This window comes from Salvelinus alpinus, chromosome 2 (genome assembly GCF_045679555.1).
Source record: "Salvelinus alpinus chromosome 2, SLU_Salpinus.1, whole genome shotgun sequence".
In the NCBI taxonomy this organism is placed as follows: domain Eukaryota; kingdom Metazoa; phylum Chordata; class Actinopteri; order Salmoniformes; family Salmonidae; genus Salvelinus; species Salvelinus alpinus.
The window spans coordinates 54228331-54248681 of NC_092087.1; the positions used below are offsets into that span (position 1 = coordinate 54228331).

The 20351-nt window shown below is 46.4% G+C and overlaps 1 protein-coding gene across 1 annotated transcript; it reads right to left on the bottom strand.

Moving 5' to 3' along the window:
* Positions 1 to 348: 348 nt before the first annotated feature.
* Positions 349 to 11439, bottom strand: LOC139564896 (heme transporter hrg1-A-like). Its single transcript, XM_071384770.1, has 3 exons — positions 11162 to 11439; positions 2706 to 2873; positions 349 to 2212 (listed from the first exon to the last, which is right to left on the bottom strand). Exons 1-3 carry the CDS (start codon positions 11289 to 11291, stop codon positions 2076 to 2078), a joined length of 435 nt encoding a protein of 144 aa, XP_071240871.1. The 5' UTR covers positions 11292 to 11439; the 3' UTR covers positions 349 to 2075.
* Between the last annotated feature and the right edge of the window lie 8912 nt (positions 11440 to 20351).

The following is a 20351-nucleotide window of genomic DNA, read 5'->3' on the forward strand; positions in this document are numbered from 1 at the left end:
TCGACGAACAGGTGTCCATACCCTTAATGTCATGTACAAACATTAAGGTAATAGAACCCAATTCCTCTTTCCCCCCCTTCAATTCAACCCCTTCCCTGGGTGCACCACAGCAACATTGCAATCACTTCCTCCTCCACAATGTAGTTAAGCTAAGCCTTTCCACCAAAGCATTATGTCTACTAGTAAAACAAATTCAAAAGAACTATAAAAATCTAATTAGTCTATGGCCACTAGGCCCAAGGCCTAGTACAGACGCCGGGTTGTACAAACAACGTACAACACAAAGTTACAACTGTTGCGTAGGAATTTGTACGAGATGTACTACACCACCAGTGTAATGCACACGGCTGTCATAAAATTAGATTTTATTAACATGGCTCTCGCACAGACATACCTGTGCGACAGACATACATTCCTACATACACGCAAGTGGATATACACAATGTCGTGTTTCTTTATATCACAATATGATACATGTGGCAGCACACAGAGAAGCAGACAGACGTAAAGGGAAAAAGAGGTAGAGCACAATCAAATTAATCTCCAGAAGCAGCAGTATGACGATTGATAAGGTTTGCGAGCTAAAGCGAAGGCACAGCAACGACACAAATTCCACTAAAGGAACTCCCTCGTTTGAACGTTCTCCATTCAAATAAGACGAGGCAGTTGGGTTTTCGTTGGCAACTGTTGTGGGGAAAAAAGCAGTTGTTCGAACATTCTGTGATGGTGGTGCAATCCTCCTTCATATGATCTTTTTGAAAAACTATTTTGTGGGGATGTTTTGAAATAGTGTCGAACACCGACAGGTATAACGCTATAAGACTTTATACAAGTCTCATTTCCAAAGCATTATAACTGTATCATAATACATAGTGTGGAGACATTATACTCTAAAGGTAGTTGCTTCATCACATACACACCGACTCCAGGTGACAGCAGGTTTCTGTGTACTAAAAGTTCACACATGGATAACACAGATCAAAACAGTCATCCTAAAAAAAGAAGACAACTAAGATTAACCCCAAACAGGCATGTGACGTGTCCTTTTGTTGTGTATAATGTATGTATTATATGATGTGTGCAGATAAACTTTGCTCTGTTTTCTAAATGAGTGGGATGTTTTACCAACAGCCGCAACATTTGATCGACTGACTCCCCCTTGTGGCAAGAGAATGGAAATGAATTCTCTATCATAACCACATCAATTACATATCTTGTTAAGTATATGTTCCTAGGTATATAAGCACAGGAAGATGTACAGCAGGGTTGTTATTAAACTCATTCCACGAATGGCCTAGTGTCTGCAGGTTTTGGGGTTTTCCTTTCAATTAAAAACAGAGGCAACCAGGTGAAAGGAGTTTTTTTTACTAATTAGTGACCTTCATCAATCAAATACAAGGGAGGAACGAAAACCCGCTGACACTAGGCCCTCCGTGGAATGACTTTAACACGTGATGTACACAATTAACAAGGATTACCTACAAAGTCATCAAAAAGAAGATTCAATTCTCATAAAAAGGGAGATATTGACTCTAAAAACATGTGTTGAAGACATACAAGAGGAACACAGACAGTGTCACATACACACGCACAGGAACAGTCAAATCCATAAAAGGCATAACATAGGGATGAACTTGTGGATAGACTGGCCTAGCAGGGGTTGAGCATACCCTGTTTACAGATACAGAAAGAAGTGGGAGGGGGGGGGCTGATCTAACCGTGAAGGTGCGGGCATGGACGGAGGTCCAGGTACTAAATCTCCCATTAACACAGACAACACACAGGTTGCGTTCCGATTCACTACCCTTCTCCCCAAAGTGTGTACTCGTTCACTCCCCCTCGTGGATGTATAAGCAAGCGATTGGTGGAAGACATCTGGTGTTTGCAGCTACCCCCACGCCTTTCAGATCAACCCTCATTCCATCACTCGTCCTCGTCATGACTACTTGGCTTCACCAACCCCTCAAAACGTCACTCCCTCCCTTCTCCCCTAGTTAGCACCCTCAGGTTAGTAGCCCTGCTAATTAGTCTTCCATAGACCTCCATTGGGTGGGGGGGCTGTTCAAGGGCCCTCATCAAAAGTCACTGAGGATGCTGACGTCGGCAAACTCCTTGCGGTAGCGGTGGGAATAGAGGGCCAGCAGGAAGGACCACTTTAGAGTCATGAAGCTCCACACGGCCGAAAGAAACAGGCTCCTCGGGTCAGTCATGGCTGGGAACCACAGAGATACGACAGACATTAGAGACTTGCAGACTCAGAGAAAAAGCCATGGTTGGCCCACTGTTACACAATTCATTGAGTCAGGTGCTTCTCAATGAAGGTTCCTGTAGGAAAAGGGACCAAAGCTTCAGGCTCAGAGCATACACAAGGGCAAGGATCTCACATTGAATAACCCCATGGAGTCATGTGATGCCAGAGCAAACAAACTCTGGCAAGCAGTCATTTTGTGTGGAAATAGATTTCATCATGTGGACGTGCCCAAAGGGATTAAGACATGCAATACTAAAAATGACTAAATACATCCTAATGCACAACAAGAAAAAGTACAATGGATGAAACAGAGGATGGGAAGGGAAGCAAATGGGGGAGAGACGTAGCCATTTGCAAATGAACAGAGCAAGTGAAGGGGAGAGGAGGAGAAGCAAATTAGGATGAAAGGAGGAGTGAATGAATGAGAGAAGGGGGAGGCGTGTGTGAAACTCACACTCTTTGTTGGTAATGGCAAGGGAGAGGAAGGTGATGAAAGCCACCACGGCCAGCAGGGAGAAGACGACTCCGATGAAGAGAAAGAATTTGAGGCCCTTCAGCCAGGTGCGCCAGTAGTCCTGCAGGTACATGATGTGGGTGATGAGGGCCCAGAGCGCCAGCACACCTGAGGGAGAAAGACACAAGCACACACATTCACAGTCAGGGGCTGGCCGTCCACAATCCCTACACTAAGTCAATTACTGACACGAGACAAGCACGTGTAACTATCGCAGGTATTTGCAAAGCATAGGATTGAACTGTATTTGAAAAAGCATTGGGTGGATGAGGGGTTCTCTCAAGTCAAGAGATGCCTTTGCTTGTCTAACTACAATCTTGAGCTTTAGGTCTTGTTGGTGTGGACTATGTCAGTGTGTGGCTCAGTTGGTAGAGCATGGCTCTTGCAGTGCCAGGGTTGTGGGTTCGATTCCCACGGGGGACCAGTACGGGAAAAAAAGTATGAAAATGTATGAACTCACTACTGTAAGTCGCTCTGGATAAGAGCGTCTGCTAAATGACTAAAATGTCATGTACATTTTAGGGGTGAACAATGTAATATTTTGCTGTGTCATTGTCTCAAATCACACTCTTCTGTCACTCACTCCTCCATGTTCCTCTTCTACTGTTTCATAACCACACACCACATTTGGGTCTGGACATAGCACTAGTGTATAGCACTATACTTCATGAATCCACTGCATCTTACACAATATTAGGCTAAAATGGTCTTCCCTAGTCGGCCATGCTAGATAGGACAAAGTGTCAATGTCAAGGGCCGTATGGACAAAGATCCTAAATCATCACCTACTCCGACGCTCATTTTGAATATGGGCCCAGAACTAATGAGCAAGTAGGAATTGGGTTCTAGTTTTTTTCTTCAGGGTTGGTTGTTAAAACAGTGTTTGAGGTTGGAAAGTACCAGACTTGCTTCCTTTCAAGCATGGTCAGATAGTGAGTGGAGCTGAGCCACAGTTCCACTGAAGTGTGCACTTGCACACATCCTGTCGTGAATCTAACAACGGTTGAAATTCCCTCTAGCCAATGCTTAGGGCTAAATCAATCCAATGCTTTTAAATTCATGACGGGAGTTTTTTGGGGAAGTGTAGAGAAACGGGATGCAGCCAAGCTAGTAAATTCAATTGACCCTCATGAGTCATTTCTAGAGGGAATAGGCTTTATTCGGCTGTGTCAATCTGCCATGCTGACCCCACTCATTTCGCCATCTCATGGTCTCTAGAATCATATGACCAACCAAGCACATGCCACCAAAAACCCTAGCAAGAATTGCACCCTTATTGAATCTCTCTGTATTGGCACAGAGAGAACCACATGCTGTTATCACAACTCCACAAGAAAGATATGGATTTGGCCTCAATAAGAACATCAGTGACAGTGCACTTTATAAAAAGGAATTCTCATTCATGTTAAAAAAAATAGCAAGACATGCACTGTCAGTGAAATTGACCGACAATACTAAATATGCAAATGTAGCTACTGTTCTGTTTGCCAATAGGCCTACAGCAGAGAGATGAGAGGAAAGTCACACAGATATCAGCTTACTGACCTGAGAGGACAAAGTTCACAGCCATAAATGCACCACTTGTTACCTAGTGCAGTGGTTGACAAAATGTGCAGGGTGCGAGGTTCCTTTTTTTGAAGGAACTCAGTCCAGCTTTCAATTTACTCTTGAAAGTTGTAATAGTAGAAAGCACAAGGCGCAATTAGGAAATTAGGTAGTGCATCATCAGTTATTGCATACCTTAGAGAGATATTTATAACTTGTCAGAAATGTCCAGATCAACTAGCCCATGTCAGCTAAAAATGATCTGCACCCCATGACAAAAATGTGTTCCCCAATACTGGAAGGTGGGCCTGCATGAAAAAGTTTGGGAACCCCAGACCTAGTGGGCCATTATGTAACACATAAATAATACTTTAAAAAGTCACTTCATGCAAATACTAGGCCTAAGCAATTCAGTAACGTTCTAAAGTAACTTTTTATTTTTTTATTTTTTACATGGTTGTTAACTAGGCGTAGAGTAGATTATGTTCAATGCGCAAGACAAGTATTACTTTATGGTAGGTTCAGGCTTCCGCTCTAGGCCAGAAAATTGTAATGGTGATGCTGAGAACTTCAAATGGGATGAGTAGCAGGACAAGCCTTCTAAATTCATCCGAGAAAACGTATTGTAGCGACCCGCACAGACAGCGCGTGTGGTAGGTTTAGCCATTGTTCTCCCTCTTACGTCTGGGCTTCACAAGAGAAGGTCACGGTTGGCTTGTGGGGTATCTTTCGTTTATTTGGCGTGGGCTACGGCCAAACAGTAGCCTGTGTAAAGTTGTGTTAATAAACCGTCAATTCGTAAACTCAACCCTCTGTCTGGACAATTGTTCCTTTATGATCTAGTCAGGTCATTACATTGGTGTCAGAAGTAAAAACGTTGATAAAAGTTAGCCAGCTAGCTAGCTGACTTCTGTGGCTAGCTACCGTAGGTGAGAACGGGGGTTGAAAATGCTTTGAGGAAATCCGAAAGTGAAGGTGGAGGTAGGGGACAATTATGGCCAAGGAGGTGCGTGTGCATGGACGTCGGAGGATCTGGCTGAGGAGATCGCCAGGGCGTCGGAGCCCAGAGGCCGCTTGAGGGAGGACGTTAGAGTGATGGCGGCTGAAGCGGGCATGAGTCCTTCGTCGACTGTGCTTCGCACGGATTCTAGTGGGCGGACCGAAGGGGTAACGTCGACGCGGCGGGACGAGGAATCTGGGGCTCAGGATGTAAACAAACATGGCGGCGCCCAGTTCCCGGCTGTGTCCGTATCTGTTAAGACCCCGAAGTATTCCGGTAAGGCTGATTGGGAAGCTTTTCATGCTCAGTTTGAACTGTTTGCTCATTTTAGGGGGTGGTCGAATGAAGATAGGGCACTGCAGTTGGCTTTATGCCTCACGGATGAAGCTCTGGCCTGTTTGATATTGATTAGCCCCGAGGACAGACGTGATTATGGTGCTTTAGTGGGAGCACTGAGGAGGCGCTATGGACAGTGTGTACAGCCCGGGCTACTGCGCTCCGAACTGAGTAATAGACGCAGGCAGCCTGGAGAGCCTCTACTGGCGCTAGCTAATGACATTGAGAGCATCTCTCGGCGGGCATATGCTCACATGCCCCCCTCCGTGCAGAGCGAGCTAGCACGGGACCAGTTCATACAGGCGCTCTCTCCTACGGAGCTGCGCATACAGACCCAGCTGGCTCATCCTGAGTCATTGCAGATAGACTTGGAGATGGCTTTGGAGAGGGAGCTGGTGTGGGCTGGGGTATCAGCTGGAGCTTTGGTGGGGGTGCAGGGAGACAGACCCTCTGTGCGAGCTGGGGGGCAGAGCAGCCCGGGGGCCGGAAAAGCCTGCATGGGTGGCTGAAATGACAGAACTCATTTGTGCTGTGTCGATACAGGCGGCACGAAACACACGCCCTGGTCCCAGGGTCTACTGGGGTTGTGGCCAGCCAGGCCATCTGCGCCGAGATTGCCCCATGTCCACCAGAGCTCAGGGAAACGGCTCGGTGTCCGCATAGACCGGGCAGTGCGGATCCCTGGCTTTCTATCCCAACCACCATCTTCTTCAGGAGGAGTCCACCGGCACAGACAGGGAAGCAAGGCTCCACTTCCCCCAGAAGCAGACGAGGGCAAGCTGAAGGAGCCTGTTGTTGTGGTGGGCCGGACCTGTGTTGGGGACTTTTGTCATGTCCCTGTGGAGGGGGTGCCCTGCTGGACACTGGGTCCACAGTAACCCTGGTGAGGCAAGATATTGTGCCAGGTTGGACTCAGCTCCGCACAGTCACAGGTGAGCTGACACCCATGAAAGGGAAGGGAATAATGCCTCTAACAATAGGGGGCAGGTCTGTGCAGGACCCTTGTATACTGGGGTTGGACTTTCTTAGGAGCACAGGCTGCCAGTTAGACCTAAATGGGGGCACACTGAGCTTCCAGGGAGGACCGGCAGTCACCATGGCCCCCCCTAATGTCACATTCACTCAACCCAACAAACCCTTTACTCCAACAGTTAAAGCAGCAGAGACTCATGGCTGCCCCCCCTCCCCCATATCTGTGTGTGACTTTTCCCCAGCCCCCCTGTCACCTACGGCTGTGTTACATTCCCCCAGCTACCTCCACGACAAAGCACTCTGTGAGCCCAGGCCGCACCCCCCCCAGCTCAGCTACCCCAGATGGGAGAGGACACTGTCTGCAGTGAGGGAGATATGGGGGAGGAACTGTGTTGGTCTTGACCCAGAGCAGCAGGAACGGTTGTGGCAGTTGCTGTTTGAATTCAGACAGCTTTGCGCTGAGTGAGGAAGAGGTGGGTCAGACTCATCTGGTGCAGCATGAGATCGACACAGGCGATGCTCGACCCATCAAGAAGCGTCCCCGCCGTATCCCGCTGGCACGCCAGGAGGCGGCAGACAAGGCTGTGTTGGAGATGCAGCGGGTGGACTTCATCGAGCCCTCAGACAGCCCCTGGGCGGCGCCAGTCGTCATGGTTCCGAAGAAGGGGGCAAGCTGAGGTTCTGTGCAGACTACAGGCGGCTGAATGAGGTAACCAGGAAGAACTCATACCCCATACCACGTATCGATGAGTTGCTGGACCTGGTTAGGGGGTCCTCCTGGTTCTCCTCACTAAACCTCTGCAGTGGCTACTGGCAGGTGCCCCTCTCCCCAGAGGCCAGGGCCAAAACTGCATTCTCCACTAACAGAGGACACTGGCAGTTCAAGGTCCTGTGCTTCGGCCTGTGCAATGCTCCAGCTACTTTTGAGCGTTTGATGGACAGGGTGCTGGATGGCATCCCCCGACAGCAGTGTCTGGTATACCTCGATGACATCCTGGCCCATGGCAGCTCCTTCCAGTCAGCCCTGGTGGCGCTACAGCGTGTGCTGGAGCGGGTGGCTGCCGCAGGTCTGAAGCTTCACCCCGAGAAGTGCCACTTCATGAGGAGAGAGGTGTCCTTCTTGGGCCACCGAGTGGGGAAGGTGGGGATCAGCACCATGGAGGACAAGTATGGGCCGAGACTGGCCCACCCCCACCAACCAGCGTCAGCTGAAGAGCTTCCTGGGCCTAGCCTCGTACTACAGGAGGTTTGTCAAGCGTCGCTGCTCCCCTGAACCGCCTGCTGCCGAAGGACAAGGCTTTCACTTGGACAGTGGAGTGTGAGGCCTTCAACACCCTCAAACGTGCACTGATCGAGGCCCCCGTGCTCGCCCCCCCTGACCTCACCTTGCCCTTTATCCTGGATACAGACGCGAGCAATCTGGGCATGGGTGGGGTGCTGGCCCAGGTGGGGCCAGAGGGGGAGAGAGTGGTGGCGTACTTCAGCAAAACATTTGACAAACATGAGCGCCGCTACTGTGTCACCCGGCGGGAGCTCTTGGCTGTTGTGGTTTCCGTCAAACACTTCAAGTACTACCTGTGTGGTCTGCCCTTTACTGTAAGGACTGACCACTCTGCTCTCCAGTGGGTCATGTCTTTCAGAGAGCCAGAGGGGCAGGTGGCACGCTGGTTGGAGGAGCTTCAGCCGTATGACTTCACAGTGGTGCACAGGGCAGGGGCACGCCACTCCAACGCCGAGTCCCGTCGGCCTTGTACTGCAGACGGCTGCCGCCACTGTGAGCGGAGAGAGGGAGGGGAGAGAGAGCTGTGTGCAGAGGGGGTCTGTGCCACAGTGTGTCGGGCGAGCGGGCCTGTCTGCTGTGAGCTGCAGAGTGTCGACGTGGCTGAATGGGGGCAGCAGCAGGGACGGGACACAGACCTACAGCCAGTGCTACAGTGGGTAGAGGCGCAGGTGAGGCCACCATGGGAAGAGGTGACAGCGCTCTCACTCGCGACCAAAGGGTTGTGGTCAAAGTTTGAGCGACTGTGGCTGGCTGATGGCGTGCTACAGCGGGCATGGAAGGAGTCGGCTACGGGAGAGGAGGCAGGTGGTGGCCCCAAAAGCATTGCGGGAGGCTGTGCTCCAGAGTACTCATGGGGGTGTGAGGACTGGACACTTTGGGGTCACAAAAACACTGCGCCGCCTCCGTAAGGGCTTTTACTGGGGGCAGCACAAGAGGGATGTGGAAGACTTTTGCCGCCGCTATGACAACTGCACAACGAGAAAGGGGCCCCCAGGCCGCTGTCATGCTCAGCTCCAACAGTTCCCAGTGTGGGCTCCCATGGAGAGGGTGGGAGTGGATGTAGTTGTACCATTCCCCACCACAGACAGTGGAAACCGCTGGGTGCTCACGGCCATGGACTATTTCATAAAATGGCCCGAGGCCTATGATCTGCCTGACCAGGAGGCAGAGACCATCGTCGACGCCCTGACAGCGGGGATGTTCAGCAGGTTTGGAGCTGCGGAGTCCATCCACAGCGACCAAGGCAGAAACTTTGAGTCCCGTGTGTTCGCCACCATGTGTGAGAGGCTGGGTATGCACAAGACCCGCACTACTCCTCTCCATCCTCAAAGTGATGGCCTTGTGGAGCGCGTCAACAAAACGCTTGGACAGCAGCTGGCCATCGTCTCTGCCAAACACCAGCGTGACTGGGACAAGCACCTCCCTATGGTCCTCATGGCATGCCGCTCCGCCGTCCAAGACTCCAGCTCCTGCACGCCTGCCCTCCTCATGCTGGGGAGAGAGATCCGCACCCCTGCGGAGATGGCGTTTGGTCGGCCCCTGGATAGCCCTCATGTTCCCCCGGGGCCGGAGTATGCCCGGACACAGCCCACACCTTCACCAGAGAGCAGCTGTTGAATGCAGGTGTGAGGCAGAAAAGGAACTATGACGTGCACACCCGGGGAAGGCACTTTGTGGCTGGGGAGCTGGTCTGGGTCTACAGCCCCTTAAGGAAAAAAGGCAGATGGCCCAAGTTGGACAGTCACTGGGTGGGACCCTGCAGCGTCCTGGAGAGGGTAGGGGAGGTTGTTTACCGGGTGCAGCTTCCTCCCAGGGGGAGAAAGGTGGCACTGCACCGGGACAGGTTAGCCCCATAGAGGGGCCCCCACAATTGCCCTCTCTGGCAATAACATTCTCCAGGCACCCACCCCCAGGTGCGGCAGACAAGGCTCCAGACAGCCCACTCCCCCGGTCTCCCTCCCTGTGTCACTGCATGGTTCCCCGGAGCCACGGACTGTATTCCCTGTTCCCGCTTCCTTGTCCCCCATATCCCTTCCTTCATCCCCTGGGTCTCAGAGGGGCAGCCCCCTGCCACGGATGGAGCCCCCTGTTTCACATCTGGACACTCCGCGACCATCACGGTCACGCAGGCAAAGGAGACCTCCGAGTCGCTTCAGAGACTGTGTTTGTTCCCTCAGGGACGAGGCACTTTGTGGCGGGGGGGCTGTGTAGCGACCCGCACAGACAGCTGTGTGTTATGTGGTAGGCTATTAGTGGGTTGTGTTGTACTTACCAGTGTTCGCGGGGTCCGACATGCCAATCAACCTGCTATCTGCCAATCACGGGGATGCCTGGAATGTTCTGAAGCCGGGCATCCTGGTGGTTGGCGGAGTGGCGTGGAGGGGGGTTGGGCAGGGGGATGGAGCATTGGAAGTTAAGACCAGGTTTAGCCATTGTTCTCTCTCTTACGTCTGGGCTTCACAAGAGAAGGTCACGGTTGGCTTGTGGGGTATCTTTTGTTTATTTGGCGTGGGCTACGTCCAAACAGTAGCCTGTGTAAAGTTGGGTTAATAAACCGTCAATTCGTAAACTCAACCCTCTTGTCTGGACAATTGTTCCTTTATGATCTAGTCAGGTCATTACAGTATCAAAAGCTTTCAGTCCCATTAAGCAGCGTACGCAGAAATAACGCACAGTTTGAGTTGACACCAGACTGTTTTTTGGCCAGTGTGGTTTAAGCATCAGGAAGATCCAGAATTCCAGGTTAACCAAGCTGGTAATATAAAATGCATAAAGCTGAAAATGCTTTGGAAAGACGAAAGTAGACAGTGCTGGATATACACCAAAAAAGAATTTTACTGGGTAATAAAGTTATCCTAGATATTCATGGTATAAGACCTATGTAATGTTACTATAACTTTTGCCAAAGTTGTAACGTTAGCTACCGTTATAGAGATCATGGAGCCAGCGTGGTGTATAGCCATGTCGCTATTCTTTGAAGTTGAACAGTCCAACTTTTCTAGAATGCCTGGGGTAAAACGTTTAGGACTTTAGGTAGAACGTTTAGAAATTTGAAAAGGCAAATTAAAGTGTGGGCTTCTGACAATGTGTCACTCTAAAATCGTGTAACAGTACTGTAAGAGATGGGTAGCCTACTGTGGCAATGTCCAGCTCATGCGAGTCCAATGGACAGGTAAATCCTTAAAATACTGCAGTGTATACTGTTACATATTGTCCACAAAATAAATAATTATTTACATTCTTGCTAATACTTGTCTTTACCTGATAATCCTCCCATTGCAGCTGTCCATGGTTGGTTGTACGCGATGTTCCACACGAGAAACGCTGAGAATCCCATAAGCATGCCAAAAGAGGCATACCCGATACTGATGTACGTCTTATTGAACCCCATTGGGGACAGGTGACACGCTACAAGTAGAATGTGGGGAAATAACGTCAACGTTTAAAAACAAGTGCCTTATTTTGAGAAACTCACCTCTGTACGACTCACGCTAGCTAAACAGATGATTACAGTTCTCCTAGCAGCAGGATATTATGCTGCCAACACGATCGCGGACTGTTTCAAAATAAAAGTCCCCCTGCAAGACATGCTCAATTTTGGGAATATCTTATTTTTGCACTCTAGTGCAGTCAATGGTGTGTATTCATGGATGCCAAGGGAACCCAGGTTTGACCAATAAAAAAAATAACAATTATAAAATAATTTATCTTTCGTCTCTCTGTGTTTTCATAATTTTCCATCAATTCGCAAGTGGCTGAATCTCACTGGAGAAATCATCTGAGTGAGAGAAACAGCGCCCCTCTGACTCAGTATGTGTAGCCCATGTATCTGATACTGTCTGGAACAAAAGAGTATGACATGTTGCTGCTGTAGCGTTTGATTGATTGATGCCAGCAAGCATTTGGCCTTCCTTGATAAAATAATTATCCAATCAGCGTTGAACTGAGCTCAACTGTGGGTTGTCCTAGTGCAGCAAAATGTCCCCCAAGGGAGGCCAGTTTGGATTTGGCTTCACACCAATTAAATGACATCCTGAGAAATATGTCATAATTGTCAGAAAAACGTGTCTGTTTCTGGTTCGCTTGTGGTGATGTCTTGCAGTAGCTAGCTTGTTAAATCAGGATTTTCCTAAACCATGGATGGAGATGGGGATTTGGACTTGTTGTTTTGACTTAATTCTCTGTACAGGCCAATGTTTATGACGGCGATTCTGATCTAACCATAAATTAATATATTGTGCCACTGGCATGAGACGATTAAAGTTCAATATGTAGCCTAGTAGGCTCACGTTAACTAGCTAGCTAACTAAGCTTTTTTTCCCCCATGCGAGGAAGTTAGGCTAGCAAGCATTTTTGATAGGTAGCCTATGAAAACAAAAACGAAAAGCGTATGGAGCCATAGACCGTTTTGCCAACAGGAAAGAGAGGAGGACGGCATTGGCGTTCAACTAGTCTACAAGTAGTCCCCAAAATGTGTTTTTTACTTGCATGCGCGCGCACGCAATAAATAAGTACCATGGACAACCACATGATATTTAGCAACATTGATTGGACTAAATTGTTTTTGGTATCTTTAAGTTTGTTTTCAATGTATTAAACTAAGCATATATAGCTTTGTTGATTTGATGATGTTTAAATGGATTTAAGTTGAAATGGAGCTGGAATAGCCGCGGCAGTGCTCCCGTTGTCTTTGTGCTGACTTGCGGTAGCTCCGTGGTTCTAAATCAGTCGTTGTTTAGTAAACTGTTGAAAACATTAACTTGCTTGACCATGCTGCATATAACTGTATGTTTACTGCAACATTTGCTTTGTGGACTTCACAGGACAGATGTTCCTCTCTGGTTTTGTGATGAAACAAATGTATGTGTACTTGAATTTATTCCGCCACTGTGTGACTGTTGTCTATTTGCTGTCACTGCCTTATTGTATATCACAGTGGTGTATGAATTAATGGGTTATAGAGCAAACAATGCAAATATATGCATCATCAGTTCCTCTTGTCATGTTTGTCATTGCATACCTTAGAGAGCTATTTATAACTTGTCAGAAATGTCTTGATCAACTAGCCCATGTCAGCTAAAGTAATAAAAATAAAAAAAAGAATTAGCCCATAGATTTCGTTGTAATTTTTTTGTCACTCAAATATCACATGAATACACATTAGATATTGCAAACTATATGGAAATGCAAAAATAAATTGCTTTAAAACTGCTAAATTGTCTTTGCACCCATGACAATTGTGTAGAATTGCAGGAAATAAGCTTTAAACCTACAAAATGCTCTCCACCAACAAGAGGGGTGTGAAGAGTTTGTGTTATGAACAGTGCTTGTGCCCATAGAAACAGACGTGGCGTCTGTGCACGGGTTGTTCCTCAATGCTGGAAGGGGGGCCACGAGTGAAAAAGTTTGGGAACCCCTATATTTAAGAAATACACTTTTAATAAAATACAAATATATGTTATTGGAATTACTCAATAGTCTACAAAACTTAAATTGGTTTATTGAGCTGGGCAACGGGTTTAATACAGAGTGCTGGTGACTACTTACTCCACCCACTCCATTCGATGCGATGCAATACACTGTATATGGGATACTTTTTGGGTTGTAGAGAAAAACTTGACTACCTGTCTCATATAAACTGGGGTGAGAAATACTCAGTCGGGTCTCTACTAACCAAATATGTGTCGTTTTGGAGGGGGCTGTGTCATACATATCCAGCAGAACTTCGTTCTCCACCCCCTCCATAGCCCCCAATGCAATACACAGTAATAGACTTTGCCATTTAATTGTTGTCGCCATAATTTGCTTGTAGAGCGAAAAATGTTCTCAGCTAAAGTGAGGTGGGAAATACTCAGTAGGGTCTCTACTAACCAGGTATGGTTCGTTTTTGAGGGGGACGGTCAGGGCCCTAAGCAATTCAAGGCATTTTGGCATGTGGTGTAGAGAACATTTGGAAGTTTTCTCTTTTGAACGAGTTATCCAATGTCAATGTTTTAAAATTATGGCTTTTATTTTGAAGGTTTACCATAAATCATGTCATCATCCTTTGTGCTGCAGGCAGAATACTAGCTTGTGCATGCTAGTATAAAAACGTCTGAATGACAATACATTATGTAGCTGCAAAGGCGACAACAATTAAATGGCAAAGTTGAAACATATATAAAAGGCTACACGACACGAACAGTGTGTCCTATTTGTAAAATAAAAAAACATTTGCTCAACAATGTTGTTATCTAATATTTCCAGCCAATGATGTGTCAAAGAAATCATCACACCAGATATAGGCAGTGTTGCCAACTCCTCAGTAAGGAAAGTAGCTATTGGCTCTCCTAAAAGTCGCTAAATGACGTCACCATTCAATTTGCATAATTGGCCATGTGAATGTAATTGTGATGGACGCTGTAGGAGAGATAAATAATGTCGTGGGAGAGGCAAAAAGTGAGTAAAAAACATCCTAAATATGTTTAGAACTACAAATGAACTTTCTTCTGTCGATTCTTATTTTTTTGATGTCACAATTCCAACCCTCCTCTTTTATCCGGGCTTGGGACCAGCACAAGTTACCCAAAATAGACGCTCTGGCAGAGTTTGGTTTTTAACCTTATTGTCCACTTAAGAGCCTACAACAAGTCACAGTAAAACATGAACATTTTTAACCATAACATTTAAATAAAAATGTTTGTATCTACATTAACAATCTGAATGGACCAAAAAGAGACAATAGAAAAGACTGTCAATGGCAATGTGAGAAAATGGAATCATGAGAAACAGCGCCTACTGTGGTCTTGGAAGACTTCTGTGATATTCTTGCAAAGCAGCAGGCAAAATATATAACATTTTCACATCAACAAATAGGGGAGGACCATCCTCCTCAGTGAATTTCAGAAAAATTTAAATAGTGAGACACTAAAAAAGTTCTTATTTTTTAGATAAAACGACTATATATATTCACGTCACCAAATAATTGATTTAAACACATTGTTTTGCAGTGAAGGATCTACAGTAGCATCACCAGCACTCTGTAGGGTAGCACCATGGTGTAGCCGGACGACAGCTAGTTTCTGTCCTCCTCTTGGTACATTGACTTCAATACAAAGCCTAGGAGGCTCGTTAGGGTTGAATATTTTCCTGGTATTTTACAAATGTTCCATCTTGAGAATAAATCCCTTTCTCCCAGGTAACCCGATATTTCCCGCCAAAACCGTAAGTGTCATTCAGAAGCATTATAAAGCATATAAATAGGCCTATGTCATTATTTGATTAGAGCTTTGATTGAATATGCAAGCCTGATGCTACCTGAGCCTGATGAGCCATACATTAAATACATTTTATGAGCCCTACATTAAATACATTTTATGAGCCCTACATTAAAAACATTTAATGAGCCCAAGCCCCAAAAAGCCCAGAGGATTGTGCCTTTAGCCAATACACATGAGGCTACTGCCATTATGCAGAACATAAAAACATTAAAGCCCATAGACGTAGCTAGCTATATGCTCTCTTTGCTAAATACATAAAATGAGCTCTAGTAGGCTAATATTTTTGAGTGTGAACTGTATTACTGTATTGTATTGTATTATACGGACTGGAATGGTTCAAACCACGATTAAGCAGGGAGAGAACATGCGATTCTGGTGCAGCACTTGGCCTACAAAGTTACAAGTATAGGCTAGCGAATTTGATTTTAATTTAGAAATGTAATAGGACCTATTTGTATAATTAGTAGGCTGACACATATACCTTTCATAATATTTCCCCTAATGTTATTAGCCTACCTCCTCTTTCTCTCTCTATTGTTGCTTCATTCCTTCCTCGCTTTCAACAGGTAAATGAATTAAGTTTTTGTTGTCCCTATCTTCATCATTCTAATGACATCCTTGAATAATATAGGAATAGAATTGGATGCAGAAGGCTTTCACTTCTCTTCACGAAGATTGGTTATGGGTCTGAATAAATAACTGCTATAGCCTACCGCCATTGTGCGTTCGCTATTCTTTCAAACTACCGAGTTCTATTGGCTACTGTATTTAACATTTAGCTTGCGTCCCTCTTTGAATAGTCTATTTAAGCAATAAGGCACCTCGTGGGTGTAGTATATGGCCAATATACCACGGCTAAGGGCTGTTCTTATGCACAACACAATGCGAAGTGCCTAGATACAGCCCTTAGCCGTGGTATATTGGCCATATACCACAAACCCCTGAGGTGCCTTATTGCTATTATAAACTGGTTACCAATGTAATTAGAGCAGTAAAAATAAATGTTTTGATATACCCGTGTTATACGGTCTCATATACCACCGTTTTCAGCCAATCAGCAGTCAGGGCTCGAACCACCCAGTTTATAATGGTAAATTAGACGCGGCATTCTGTCTTTTATATTACTGTAGCATAGGCTATTCTGTAGCAAATGTAGGCCTACCTGTCACAAGAAAACATTTACCATGATGAGAAGATAGGTCTACATGCATTGTGAACTGCACTCCATACTGAGATGGGCTGTCTGTCCCCACCCTGAGTGTTGATTCATCATGCAGAGGCTGTAGAGCAGCCAGATTTAGACATCACCATATAATTTAACAGTTCCATTTCACGCCATGCTGTTCATATAAATAATTTATTAAAATTGACTGGTTTCTCGCAGTTATTTATCCCGGGCAAGGGGAGTGGTTTTAGGCGGTAAATCTCGGTAACTGGGTCCCGCCATTCTACCCTAATTCACACCCCTGAGTCAATACTTTGTAGAAGCACCTTTGGCAGCAATTACAACTGTGAGTCTTTCTGGTTAAGTCTCTAAGAGCGTTCAACACCTTGATTGTGCAACATTTGCCTATTATTCATTTTAAAATTCTCAAAGCTCTGTCAAATTGGTTGTTGATAATTTTCAGGTCTTGCCACATTTTCAAGCAGACGTAAGTCAAACTGTAACTCAGCTACTCAGGAACATCATCATCTTTGTAGTGACTGGGTGTATTTATACACCATCCAAAGTGTAATTAATAAGTTCACCATGCTGAAAGGGATATTGAATGTCAGCTTCTTTTTTTTTTACCTGTACCAATAGGTGTCCTTCTTTGCCAGGCATTGAAAAACCTCCCTGGTTGAATCTGTGTTTGAAATTCACTGCTCGACTGAGGGACATTACAGATAATTGTATGTGTGGGGTACACACATGCCTGGCTAAATAAAGGTGAAAAAAAATAAAAAAATAAACAGATCCGGTAGTCATTCAAAAATCATGTTAAACACTATTAGTGAGTCCATGCAACTTATTATGTTGCAATGATTTCAAGTCTGTATGTAGGCAGCAGCCTCACTGTGTTAGTGATGGCTGTTTAACAGTCTGATGGCCTTGAGATAGAAGTTATTTTTCAGTCTCTCGGTCCCAGCTTTGATGCACCTGTACTGACCTCGCCTTCTGGATGGTAGCGGGGTGGACAGGCAGTGGCTCGGGTGGTTGTTGTTCTTGATGATCTTTTGAACCTCCTGTAACATCAGGTGCTGTAGGTGTCCTAGAGGGCAGGTAGTTTGCCCCCAGTGATGCATTATGCAGACCTCACCACCCTCTGGAGAGCCCTGTGGTTATGGGCGGTGCAGTTGCCGTACCAGGCGGTGATGCAGCACGACAGAATGCTCTCAATTGTCCTTCTGTAAACGTTTGTGAGAGTTTTAGGTGACAAGCCAAATTTCTTCAGCCTCCTGAGGTTGAAAATGCCCTGTTGTGTCTTCACCACATTGTCTGTGTTCATGGACCATTTCAGTTTGTTGGTAATATGTACACCGAGGAATTTAAAACTTTCCACCTTCTCCAATGCTGTCCCGTCGATGTGGATAGGGGGGTGCTCCATTTGCTGTTTCCTGAAGTCCACGATCATCTCTTTGATTTTGCTGACATTGAGTGAGATTCTTTTCCTGACACCACACTCCAAGGGCCCTCACCTCCTCCCTGTAGGCTGTCTCGTCGTTGTTGGTAATCAAGCCTACTACTGTAGTGTCGTCTGCAAACTTGATGATTGAGTTGGAGGTGTGTATGGCCACGCAGTCATGGGTGAACAGGGAGTACAGGAGGGGGCTAAGAATGCACCCTTGTGGGGCCCCAGTGTTGAGGATCAGTGGAGTGGAGATGTTGTTTCCTACCTTCACCACCTGGGGGTGGCCCATCAGGAAGTCCAGGACCCAGTTGCGCAGGACAGGGTTGAGAACCAGGGGCTCAAGCTTAATGATGAGTTTGGAGGGTACTATGGTGTTGAATGCTGAGCAGGAGTCAATGAACAGCATTCTTACATAGGTATTCCTCTTGTTCAGATGGGATAGGGCAGTGTGCAGTGTGATGGCGATTGTATCGTCTTTGGACCTTTCGGGGCGGTAAATAAATCGGAGTGGGTCTAGGGTGACAGGTAGGGTAGAGGTGATATGATCCTTGACTAGTCTCTCAAAGCACTTCATGATGACAGAAGTGAGTGTTACAGGGTGATAGTCATTTAGTTCAGTTACCTTAGCTTTCTTGGGAACAGGAACAATGGCGGCCATCTTGAAGCATGTGGGGACAGCTTACTGGGATAGGGAATGATTGAATATGTCCGTAAACACACCAGCCAGCTGGTCTGCGCATGCTTTGAGGACGCGGCTAGGGATGCCGTCTGGGCCGGCAGTCTTGCGAGGGTTAACACATTTAAATGTTTTACTCACGTTGGCCACGGAGAAGGAGAGCCCACAGTCTTTGGTAGCGGGCCGCGTCGGTGGCACTGTATTGTCCTCAAAGTGCGTAAAGAAGTCGTTTAATTTGTCTGGAAGCAAGACGTCGATGTCCGCGACGGGGCTGGTTTTCTTTTTGTAATCCATGATTGTCTATAGACTCTGCCACATACATCTCGTGTTTGAGCCGTTGAATTGCAACTCCACTTTGTCTCTATACTGACGCTTTGCTTGTTTGATTGCCTTGCGGAGGGAATAACTAGACTGTTTGTATTCGGCCATGTTTCCAGTCGCCTTGCCATGTTTAAATGCGGTGGTACGTGCTTTCAGTTTTGTGCGAATGCTGCCATCAATCCACGGTTTCTGGTTAGGGAAGGTTTTAAAAGTCACAGTGGGTACAACATCTCCTATACACTTCCTTATAAAGTCGCTCACCGGGTCATCGTATACGTCAATGTTATTGTCTGAGGCTACCCGGAACATATCCCAGTCCACGTGATCGAAGCAATCTTGAAGCGTGGAATGCGATTGGTCAGACCAGCATTAGATAGACCTAAGCACGGGTGCTTCCTGTTTTAGTTTCTGCCTATAGGAGGGGAGCAACAAGATGGAGTCATGGTTGGATTTTCCAATAGGAGGGCAGGGGTGGGCCTTGTATGCATCGCGAAAATTAGAGTAGCATTGGTTGAGCGCGTTAATCGCTCCTGTACTGCAATCGATATGCTGTTAGAATTTAGGTAGTCTTGTTCTCAAATTAGCTTTGTTAAAATCCCCAGCTACAATAAATACAGCCTCAGGATGTATGGTTTCCAGTTGCATAAAGTCCAGTGAAGTTCCTTGATGGCCATCTTGGTATCCGCTTACGGGGGGATATACACGGCTGTGACGATAACCGAGGAGAGTTCTCTTGGGAGATAATATGGTCGGCATTTGATTGTGAGGAATTCTAGGTCAGGTGAACAAAAGGATTTGAGTTCTTGTATGTTGTTACAATTACACCATGAGTCGTTAATCATGAAACATGCTCTTCTTCTTTGGCGCGATGCACTGAAAATCCCGTTGGCTGTACGGACTCCGACAGCATGTCCCCAGCTAGCCATGTTTCCGTGAAACAGAATATGTTACAATCCTGGATTTCTCTTTGGAAGTCAAATCTTGCCATGATTTCGTTGACTTTGTTAACTAGGGACTGGAAATTAGCGCGTAATATACTTGGAAGCGGTGGGTGGTGTGCGCGCATCCAAAGCCTCACTAGAAGACCGTTCCGGCACCCTCTCCTCCGGTGGCATTGTTTTGGGTTGGCCTCTGGAATCAGTTCAAATGTCCTGGGAGGTGCAGACAAAGGATACCCTTTGGGAAAGTTGTATTCCTGGTCGTTGTGCTGGTAAGTTGACATCTCTCTGATATCCAGTAGTTCTTCCCAGCTGTATGTAATAAAACTTTAACAGGTTTTATGTGCTAACAATGTAAGCAATAATACATTAAAAAACTAAATACTGCACAGTTTCCTTAGGACTAAAAGCGAAGCTGTCATCTCTATCGGTGCCATCTTGCCATCAAGATATATATATACCAATTTCCTTTCGCCATGTGTGTATCTGCTATATATATATATATCACACCCTGATCTGTTTCACCTGTCTTTGTGCTTGTCTCCACCCCACTCCAGGCGTCGCTCATCTTCCCCATTATGCCCAGTGTATTTATACCTGTGTTCTCTGTTTGTCTGTTGCCAGTTCGTCTTGTCTCATCAAGCC

Bases quoted from the DNA above. Each gene is read 5' to 3' on its own strand.
- LOC139564896 (XM_071384770.1), bottom strand. From the start codon at position 11,291: ATGGGGTTCAATAAGACGTACATCAGTATCGGGTATGCCTCTTTTGGC. The intron at 2,874-11,161 runs GTAAAGACAAGT...TTTCTCCCTCAG, and splicing joins TGCAATGGGAGGATTATCAG to GTGTGCTGGCGCTCTGGGCC. The intron at 2,213-2,705 runs GTGAGTTTCACA...TGTGGTTCCCAG, and splicing joins TGCCATTACCAACAAAGAGT to CCATGACTGACCCGAGGAGC.